Source organism: Hydractinia symbiolongicarpus, chromosome 15 (genome assembly GCF_029227915.1).
Source record: "Hydractinia symbiolongicarpus strain clone_291-10 chromosome 15, HSymV2.1, whole genome shotgun sequence".
Taxonomy (NCBI): domain Eukaryota; kingdom Metazoa; phylum Cnidaria; class Hydrozoa; order Anthoathecata; family Hydractiniidae; genus Hydractinia; species Hydractinia symbiolongicarpus.
This window is the reverse complement of record NC_079889.1, coordinates 7,576,398-7,587,938: the sequence shown is the minus strand read 5'-3', so window position 1 is coordinate 7,587,938 and position 11,541 is coordinate 7,576,398. Positions and strand designations below refer to the sequence as shown.

Genomic DNA, 11,541 nt, shown 5'->3' with positions numbered 1-11,541 from the left:
GCACTCAATCATGTTGCTTTTACTAGCCACAGAAAATAGACAGACTTTTTTCTATTTTGTAACTGCTAACTTGACATAATTTGTGAATAATATGGGGAAATAGTTTTAAAAATGGTAGCATATGTCCACCATAATAGCCTTTTTTAATAAAATTTTAAATATAACAGGCCGCTGCGGTCATGGTAAGATCATTTTTTGCGTCCAGGTTTTAGACTATGTTGTATTCGTGAAAAGTAAGACCTGATACCTAGATTATACCTGGGTACCGATATCCCTTAAGAGTCGGCACTAGAGACCCTGGTATCGATACCAGGGACCCTGAATTTCTTATGTACTTTATTAACGAAGAAAAAAAAGAAATTTCTTTTTGTTTACTCTTAATACGTCCATTTGATTTATTGAACACAAAGATACTTAAAAAGTTCTTGAGAGGGACGAGAATTCATGTAAATGGCAGGTCAGGCATGTTCTTGTCCTCGCCTTTCGTTTTCACTGTGTTTAAAGGGGCTCTTGCACTGACACAAGACACACAGCTAAATCACTTTGGTGATAGTGAGAAGCATTCTGTTCCAGAAATAGTGTAGTTTGATTAGATCACTGAAACTAATCAGTTAAGGATACGTCAAACCCTTTTTGCCCATGTTGAGAATAATGCGTATATTTCCTAAACTATAAAATTTAACTTTATAAAAGTATATATATTCTGAAAGCCTATTAAATTTCCTATGTAGCCATGCTATTCTTATTATTCGTCGAAAAAATGGAAAGGCGTAAAAAATTCTCAAACACGTTTTCAAAGTCTCTGATACTTAAGGGTAGAAGGTACAAGCATTTTACTTTTATATTGTAAAAGTTATATCATTAAACTCAGCTCCCCATGGGCATGGAAAAGGTGCCTGCGTTTTTTTTCTAAAAACATGTTTTTAGGGGCTGTTTACACGTACCCGACATGAAACTCATGCCGGCATGAAGTTTCATGCCGGCATGAAAATTTTTTGGTTCACACAGAGCGTTCCTGCCGGCATGAAATGAGTTTCATTTCATGCCGGCATGAAATGAAAACCATTCTCAAATACATGCTGAATTATGAACTTTCATCCCACAGATTCATTTTAAACATGGCTTCCAACAAGAGACAGCTTGCGCTTTTTTCAGCCTTGAATGCAGTTCTCGTGAGTTCTTCAACGTTGTTACAACTACTAAGTATTTTGGTATTGAAATTTTTACAAGAACAGAGGAGGCTCAACAATTTGAGATATCAAGCAGTTATGGAGAGAAATACAGCATTGTCGAGGTACAGACGTGCAAGGTTGAGGTAAATATTTATATTGTTTTGCTGTGGATTTTTATTATTCTTTTTCGTTTCCTGCACAACTACTCATTTTTTAGATATGTTAGAAGCAAGAGAAAATGCTGGATTAAACCTGGAAGAACTGATAAATGGTGGGATAACTTGCACATTGTTGGTAACATGTGTGACGATACTTGGTTACAAAACTTCAGAATGACAAAACAACAATTTATGAAACTTGTCGAATTAATTAGACCTTACGCAAAGGAAAGGTCTTCACAAGTCCGCAAAGACGTAATTCCGCTAGAAAAACGACTAGCTATTACGCTTTATTACTTGAAGGACCAAGGTTCTCTTTTGATGATTGGCAATACATTTGGCATAGCAAAAAGTACGGCAAGTGTTGTTGTACATGAAATATGTGGCATATTAGCGAAAGATATCGCTTCTTTGTTGATAAAATTCCCAGTGGAAAAGGCTGATGTGGAAAAGATTTCCAGTAACTTCCTAAAACGATTTGGATTCCCTCAGGTGATTGGTTGTGTTGATGGCACACACATCCCAATAAAACAACCCTCAGAAAACTCTCATGATTACTTTTCCTACAAGATGTATTACTCGATCAATTGTCAAGCAATATGCGATGCGAATGGACAATTCACGAATGTCGAAATTAAATGGCCAGGCAGTGTTCATGATGCTAGAGTTTTTGCTAACTGCACGGTTCAGGAAAAGTATCTTAATGGAGAGTTTAAATTATTTTACAAGGAGATCGTAGAGGATGGTGAATCCGTGCCACAGTTGCTTTTGGGAGATCCTGCATACCCTCTTTTACCACATGTGATGAAGGAGTTCGATCATTGCATATCGAATGAACAAGTCATATTCAATCAAATGTTACGCTCCGCCCGTAACCAAATAGAATGCGCATTTGGAAGGCTTAAAGCTAGGTGGAGAATTTTAAATCGCGCTATGGATCTGCAAGTGAAACATGTTCCAAATGCTATACTAGCTTGTTTTGCATTACACAACTTTTGCGAAATCGAAAAGTCGTTTGTAGACCCGAAGGTCGTAGAGGAATTGGCATTGAAAGAACGCAGCCTTGTAAACACAGTTGATAAACTTAACTCTTACACAACAACTTCAGGAACCAGGGTTAGGGATACTTTAGCAAACTATTTCAAAGAGCTTTTGCAAATTTTTATTTTCTTCAAGGTTACATTATAACTGTTGGTAAACTTTATTTGAACTATCACTACTGCTGCTCGAGGTTTGTGAAGAATACGAGCTTGGAAAGCTTCCTCGAGCAGGTGTAAAACTAGGAGAAGGCAAGGTATTCTGAAAATTACTTCGCAATGGAGTTTCATAAGATGTACCATATGGAGTGTTTGGATGCATTTGCTGTTGAGTAAAGTATTGTGGGTAACTGTTTTGTTGAGTTCCACTGATGGCTTGGGCAAGTAATGCCAAACCATCACCAATTGATTTACCGACACTAGCTATTGACTCGGATATTTGACCAAATGCTGTATCACTTTCGAAATCTACCCCTTTGTACTCATACTGAGATTTCGATTCATTCATGCAATCAAGAAGTGCCTCAACCATAGTGTTTTGCCATCGGAATCTTGTCGATTTTGTTTTCACTTTCTTTACTTTTTTCTGTGGCGGGGGGTGATTTTCGGATTTATCAGAATCGTCACTTTCACTCATGATTGGTGTTTGGAGTTTTTCAATCATATCATTAGCGACTTTTGAGGAAGGAATTCTGAAAAAAATATATATTTTCTTTTGTGATGGTTTTATTTCATATTTCTCTCATTTTTTATAAGCAAATAAAACGCTATAAACTGAAGTTGTTGTTATTTCTATAAAAAAAAGTTACCTTGCTGCTGCATTGGCCATATTTTTCTTCACAAAGAAATAATATTTGAGTTTTGTATAATTTAAATTCTCTTCTCAGTGACTTCTGTATTATGACTTCTGTATTATAGCTCATTTCATACCGGCATGAAACACGTTTTGCGTTCACACGGTAATATCATGCTCAAAAAGCCCCGACATGAAATTTCATGCCCGTCTTACACGCATTTTTTCATGCCGACATGAAACTCCTGCCGGCATGAGTTCATTTCGGTGTCTTAAGGAAAACCTATAACTGTTCACACGTCGAAGCCGACATGAAATTTCATGCCGGCATGATTTCATGCCCGTCCTTAAGACGGGCATGAAATTTCATGTCGGGGCTTTTTGAGCATGATATTACCGTGTGAACGCAAAACGTGTTTCATGCCGGTATGAAATGAGCTATAATACAGAAGTCATAATACAGAAGTCACTGAGAAGAGAATTTAAATTATACAAAACTCAAATATTATTTCTTTGTGAAGAAAAATATGGCCAATGCAGCAGCAAGGTAACTTTTTTTTATAGAAATAACAACAACTTCAGTTTATAGCGTTTTATTTGCTTATAAAAAATGAGAGAAATATGAAATAAAACCATCACAAAAGAAAATATATATTTTTTTCAGAATTCCTTCCTCAAAAGTCGCTAATGATATGATTGAAAAACTCCAAACACCAATCATGAGTGAAAGTGACGATTCTGATAAATCCGAAAATCACCCCCCGCCACAGAAAAAAGTAAAGAAAGTGAAAACAAAATCGACAAGATTCCGATGGCAAAACACTATGGTTGAGGCACTTCTTGATTGCATGAATGAATCGAAATCTCAGTATGAGTACAAAGGGGTAGATTTCGAAAGTGATACAGCATTTGGTCAAATATCCGAGTCAATAGCTAGTGTCGGTAAATCAATTGGTGATGGTTTGGCATTACTTGCCCAAGCCATCAGTGGAACTCAACAAAACAGTTACCCACAATACTTTACTCAACAGCAAATGCATCCAAACACTCCATATGGTACATCTTATGAAACTCCATTGCGAAGTAATTTTCAGAATACCTTGCCTTCTCCTAGTTTTACACCTGCTCGAGGAAGCTTTCCAAGCTCGTATTCTTCACAAACCTCGAGCAGCAGTAGTGATAGTTCAAATAAAGTTTACCAACAGTTATAATGTAACCTTGAAGAAAATAAAAATTTGCAAAAGCTCTTTGAAATAGTTTGCTAAAGTATCCCTAACCCTGGTTCCTGAAGTTGTTGTGTAAGAGTTAAGTTTATCAACTGTGTTTACAAGGCTGCGTTCTTTCAATGCCAATTCCTCTACGACCTTCGGGTCTACAAACGACTTTTCGATTTCGCAAAAGTTGTGTAATGCAAAACAAGCTAGTATAGCATTTGGAACATGTTTCACTTGCAGATCCATAGCGCGATTTAAAATTCTCCACCTAGCTTTAAGCCTTCCAAATGCGCATTCTATTTGGTTACGGGCGGAGCGTAACATTTGATTGAATATGACTTGTTCATTCGATATGCAATGATCGAACTCCTTCATCACATGTGGTAAAAGAGGGTATGCAGGATCTCCCAAAAGCAACTGTGGCACGGATTCACCATCCTCTACGATCTCCTTGTAAAATAATTTAAACTCTCCATTAAGATACTTTTCCTGAACCGTGCAGTTAGCAAAAACTCTAGCATCATGAACACTGCCTGGCCATTTAATTTCGACATTCGTGAATTGTCCATTCGCATCGCATATTGCTTGACAATTGATCGAGTAATACATCTTGTAGGAAAAGTAATCATGAGAGTTTTCTGAGGGTTGTTTTATTGGGATGTGTGTGCCATCAACACAACCAATCACCTGAGGGAATCCAAATCGTTTTAGGAAGTTACTGGAAATCTTTTCCACATCAGCCTTTTCCACTGGGAATTTTATCAACAAAGAAGCGATATCTTTCGCTAATATGCCACATATTTCATGTACAACAACACTTGCCGTACTTTTTGCTATGCCAAATGTATTGCCAATCATCAAAAGAGAACCTTGGTCCTTCAAGTAATAAAGCGTAATAGCTAGTCGTTTTTCTAGCGGAATTACGTCTTTGCGGACTTGTGAAGACCTTTCCTTTGCGTAAGGTCTAATTAATTCGACAAGTTTCATAAATTGTTGTTTTGTCATTCTAAAGTTTTGTAACCAAGTATCGTCACACATGTTACCAACAATGTGCAAGTTATCCCACCATTTATCAGTTCTTCCAGGTTTAATCCAGCATTTTCTCTTGCTTCTAACATATCTAAAAAATGAGTAGTTGTGCAGGAAACGAAAAAGAATAATAAAAATCCACAGCAAAACAATATAAATATTTACCTCAACCTTGCACGTCTGTACCTCGACAATGCTGTATTTCTCTCCATAACTGCTTGATATCTCAAATTGTTGAGCCTCCTCTGTTCTTGTAAAAATTTCAATACCAAAATACTTAGTAGTTGTAACGACGTTGAAAAACTCACGAGAACTGCATTCAAGGCTGAAAAAAGCGCAAGCTGTCTCTTGTTGGAAGCCATGTTTAAAATGAATCTGTGGGATGAAAGTTCATAATTCAGCATGTATTTGAGAATGGTTTTCATTTCATGCCGGCATGAAATGAAACTCATTTCATGCCGGCAGGAACGCTCTGTGTGAACCAAAAAATTTTCATGCCGGCATGAGTTTCATGTCGGGTACGTGTAAACAGCCCCTTAGTAGGGTCCACGCTCTACTAGACAACTCCCGGCAACATCCAACGGCCCACACAGTGTGCCATCTCCCCAATTTCCCTCACATGGCTTGGGTTAACCCGGGGCTATGGTAACATTCACTCGCCCATGTTGAATCGCCGTATAAGGAATCGAACCCCTCCCGCACAGAGTACGAGAGCTATAACCACTAATCTACGGCGCCACAAGATTTAAATTCTTTTCAATTTTTAAACAAAGAAGGTTTGAAAAAAAATGTTTGTTAATTTATCCTTTCCTAATTTCCTTGTTTTTGTGTTATAAATTTATACATTTTTTTTCAAATAAAAACTCTATGAACCATTTGCTTCCCGAAGGCATAAAAATATTTTTTTGAGAAAAAATCAAAAAAAGGGTTTGACGTATCCTTAGGAATCAATTTTATAGCTAGCTGTCCACCCCCTCCTCCAAGATAAGTTGTTAACGGCTCGTTGCATTACTCTTTTATAAGCATAATGCAATGAACTAACCAATTGTTGCGTGTAGCGGTTGTACTGGAAAGATTGTAATCGCTTAACTTGATACAGTTTTACTTCTTACTTGTTGTTTTTCTAATTGTGGTTTCTAATTTTAAATGAAGAGTCCGTATTGTAAATGAACGTCATTTTGCACTTTGAATTATTAACAGCTTTGTTTGCTCTGGTACTTTGGATTTTATTTCTGATTTTGGCATCATTTGTCAGACTTGTAAACAACACACATCGTTCTTATAACAATACAGATAGAAACCATCCATCGCAATGATACTTAGTTTATTATTCTGTCTTTGGTGTTACTTACAGTAATATCCTCAACTACCCCTCTTGGGAGTGAACCTCAATGCCGAATATTGCAACCTGTAAAGAATAAAACCGAACGATCTAAATCAAAAGTTTTATACTATGTTAATTCCGTAGCATCTTATAGGCATGATGTTGAGAAAAATCCAGGACCTGGTTTCCGTGCGAGAAACAGTACATCATAATGTTCACTTTGTCTTTAAGGAGTAGGTACAAATCAAAAACGTTTCCAGTGTGAAAAATGCTTAAATTTAATCCATATCAGCAGTCTTAATTTATCAAAACTCCAACGGAATCAATACTCTGCCAAAACTGCTTAAAAATGGACCTGTTCTGAATGTACTCTAACTTTACTTCCCTTTCACAACCAGAGAAGAACCGACCTAAGTTCAATCACAACTAACGAAATCACGGACAAACGTTTTAACAGCCCTCATTTAGAAATTCTCAAAAAGCATCGTAACTATACTTCCATTGCACATATAAACACTTAGTCTCTTTTATCGACATTCCATGAGTTTTCCCTGATGTTAAACACGTACGAATTCGATATAATTGCTCTTACTTAAACCTGGCTGAAGGACAACCACCACCAACTCGAATACGTCCAGATACCAGGTTACTATTCAATTTTCAAAATCCGTTAAGAGAAAAAAAGGAGGTGGCATCCTGTTGAAATCCTGTTTATTGAAATACACCATACTTGATTGCTGTGACATGTCAAACCAGCTCAAACGAATAAGACATGCTTTCATGGTTAGGAAGTTTCCAAACAATACTATGTCAATTGTATAGATGAACACGCTCCAGCTCGACGAGTTAAGTTGACTCGTCCAGTTGCTTCTTGGAAGAAGGACGCACCTATTATCCAAGCTCAAAACGAACTAGAGCAATTCCGTATAACATCGTGAATTACAAGCGACGTAGAAGAACGGAGTAAATATCAAGAGAGTAGAAACCACAGTATAAGAAACTGATTAAAGAGAGGAAGAATTATTTCGTGCGTAAAGTATTATCTTTGAAAAATTTGAAAACTGTATGGAACACGATTAACCGCATTCTTACTAAGCAACATAAACGAATAAAACATGAACCATCAGAGATGAACCACTATTTCGTTAACTTAACCGCAAACTTGACTAGTAAAAAAAACGTGAAGAGCAACTACAATAATTCGACAAAAATTCTTCCAAAAGAAAATCGTACGCAAATATTTCGAATTAAATACACGAACTATAATGAAGTGTTCAAAATCATAACATGCCTTTAAAATGACTGCTCTAGCGGGTATGAGGTTATTTCTGTACAATATATAAAACCCATTGCTGAAATTATAATGTTTCCACTGGTAAACATGACACAAAAAAATTTAAAATTTAACGCTCTCCTCTGTATGTTGGACTTATGTCACGAAAAAAGTTTTAGAAGCATATCCACAGGCAATATAAAAATATAGTTTTAATGCCTGTCCACAAAAATTTAGCCAGCCCTAAGCAAAAATATATCTATTTTTGTATCCCTTAAAGGTTACCTCCCGAGCAAAAACAAGCTGTGCTTAATAAGTAAGTAAAATATAGTTAATAAAGAAAAAAACATTCCTTTTTACTAAAAATGTTGTTTTTGAAAGATATAAGGAATTAAAAAATACCACACTTCCACATAACCATGGGCTTCGCGTCCGCCATTGCTAAGTGTTTTGAAACGAAAAAGCAAATGCGACATATCTTTTGTCGTCATCACGAGATTCAACACAGACCAGATTGTCACACGGAAAGTGAAGAAAATTTAATTTAAAGACTGCCAACCTAAACTAAGTAAAAAAATTATTTCTCCCCCGCTGCAAACGAGCAGACACGTCGGTTAATCTAGGAAAAAAGCACCGCTCTTCCTTTCACCACATCAACTTGTTTTAAGAAAAAGTCGAAAACTTAAAATGAATTGTTCGGTTTGGGGTTGTGAGTGACAACTCCATCATCCAAGAAGAAGACACCCTACCTAATCTTTTTTAATATCCCCCAAAAGACAACACAATAGCAAACGCGTAGATTGTACGACTGCGAAGAGTAATCCTTGTATTTGCATAGTATATCAGATTTTAGGTGTAAAAAAAACACTCCCTCAAAATTAGTTGAAGGCTAAATGCCCATGAAATACAAAGATAAAAAATTGAAGAAACGCCGACTACGCGTGTTAAACTGGAAAGAAAGAAGGTATGTAGTAGTTTTATACTAACCACATAGCTTTTTTGTTGTGAGTCGCGAAACCACTGTTTCAGGCTGTTCGTGTGAATTAGAAAATTTGGAAATATATTTAGAGTTATTGAGATATTATCTCGATGCAAGCTGATGCGACAGATAAAAGTATGCAAACGTTGAAATCCGTTATTACAAATACCCAACTTGCTGGCAGTTAGTAACACTTGATCACAACAACAACATAAATCGCGATCAAATGTGTACTTTCATTTCTATTTTTGTCTTCCTGCTCAGTTCTCTAAAAAGTTATTAATACCTCCTTTTAATTTTAGGCCAAGAAGAAAACTAAGGAAAGTCAATACGTCTCTTGTTATAAAACTTCTTTTTCGCGCTACTCGAAAAGATTTGTTGCAGAAAAAGTGAAAAAGTACAAATGTTATGAATTTTTACGGAACATCGCTATTGCATCGTATTAACGAGCATTGGCAAAAATGTAGTAGAGGAAAAAATGGCGAGGGAAAGTAGAAAATGAAAGGAATTCTTTTAGCACCAACAGAACGACCTAAGAGAAGTGAAATTATAGAACGCTCCTTAAAGTATTCGCGAATGTAAATATAGTTATGCATGTACACATTTGTTATAGTAATATGTTTTATAGAAATATTAGAGTTGGATTTCAGGTTAAAAAAAAGTAGATCTATTGTGTCTATTATTTAGAACAATAGGGAAAAAAGAATGATGACCAGCCTAGAATTTAGTATTCATATAAAAAAAGCATGTAAGTTGTATGTTGTAGTTCATTTGTAAATATTCCTATTCGCCGTCGGTATTAACTTCGTGCACTCATGTGAAATTCATTTTATTTACGTAACCTCCGTCTTTGTATCCGGTGTAACTACCGTCTAGAGAAGGAAATTCTTCTCTCATTAGCTTGTCAACACAGGCTGGAATCACACATCGCACAGACCTGCCACGACGGTTATGTACCAAAAGAAAAAGCAAATGTCAAAGTATAATTACTATTAAATCGTCTCCCGAAGAAGGAAGGCCGATTTACCATGTCGTACTTTCCCACTAATGCCGTCCAAAGATTTATTTCGTTATGAGGATAGAAAAAAAACGATCGTGCTCCATTATGCACCGTTTATTTAAGATAGTAAAAATAAATATTATTTCACAAAATAAGTCACAAAAAGACACTAATCACTAACTGAATTTATTTACCGCCTAATTTCCATAACTCGGTTATATCCATTCCTCTACAGCATTTACACTCCTTACAAGTACTCATTTTGATGCAAACACCACATTTGCACCAGATACAATTAATTTTTTTCTGTCAGTGACTCACCCGATTCCGTTTCCGGCTCGTCCATATGGTGTGAAGTACTTGAACTGAGTTGTCTCCCGTTGGTTCATATTGAAAACCCAAAAATGTATTTTCATCCATACTCCTACTCGTGTTGATATACTTATTAATTTCCTTAAAAATGGTTTTGCTTCTGCATGCTTTTAGAATTCACTTTATAATACAGGGAAAGGGGTGGGGTAAGTGAAACGTCTGCATAATCTTTATTACAATTTTCGTTCTGGTCAGTAGCTTATCTCGTGATGACGTCACATTGCTGATGTGAGCATTTTTTACCGTTTTCATAATGCCCGCGTGACTAGGGTTTGGAGAGGTAGCTAAACAGCAGTAAGTTAATCTGTAAATATAGAGAAAAACATTGTTATTTTGTCGAATAACATGTTGTTATGGATTATTTTAGGGCAACTTATTTTTGCTCGGGAGGTAACCTTTAATCTTTCTCATATTTCACATAAAGAATTCCACATTACCCTAATGTACCATACATTTTTTGAAAGGCGCAGAATTCCACTGATATAATTCGAGTTTGGTACAGCGGTTTGTTAAAACAACATAACAAAGCAGCAAGTTAGCTGAAATTAAAATTGAAAAAGTGTGTATTTTGCAGACCCGACCTTAATGTCACCAAGTAAACAAAACTTGTCAAAAGGCACACGAGAAAACAGAGGAAAACAGCCATTTTAGAATCGTACGACGCCGTTACATGCTTTGACTTGAATTTGAAATCGCGAATGGCTAGTAAGATATATTATTTGTTGCATTACCAGCTTGCATTGTGCGGTGCATTACTGTTTAAATTTAATTTATTAAACAAGATAGGATATTTTTATATTTCCATCATACGTTACTCTCTAAATTCCTGCATGCTTTTTGCGCCATAACATTAAAACCAACAACCGAAATATTGAAATAATTTATTCTTCTGTGATTGTTTGATAAATCTTATTGTGTTCTAAAACGATAAAAAAATATGTTAACTTGCCGACTGTTGAAAGACATTGGTGGAGATTTTTTGTATCTTTTCTAGCATGTAATGTGAGATTTATGAAAAATTGTTATCGTATTAATGTAGAGGAACACAATACCATATGTTCTCCAAAAATATGTAACGAAAAAATTATGTATGCGAAATTGTCACTACATGATCAATGATAACTCCGTCAAACTTAAAAAATCAGCATTGCATATTACAAAAGTACACGAGGAGACGAAAAAAACAAGAG

At 36.0% G+C, this 11,541-nt stretch overlaps 1 protein-coding gene across 1 annotated transcript; it reads right to left on the bottom strand.

The window, feature by feature from the left end:
- Window positions 1-4,395: 4,395 nt before the first annotated feature.
- On the bottom strand, window positions 4,396-5,765 carry LOC130628682 (putative nuclease HARBI1; the record flags this gene model as incomplete). Its single annotated transcript, XM_057441666.1, has 2 exons — window positions 5,569-5,765; window positions 4,396-5,494 (listed from the first exon to the last, which is right to left on the bottom strand). Coding segments are annotated over exons 1-2 (1,296 nt in total), but the record flags the coding sequence as incomplete, so codon positions are not given.
- Window positions 5,766-11,541: the final 5,776 nt, after the last annotated feature.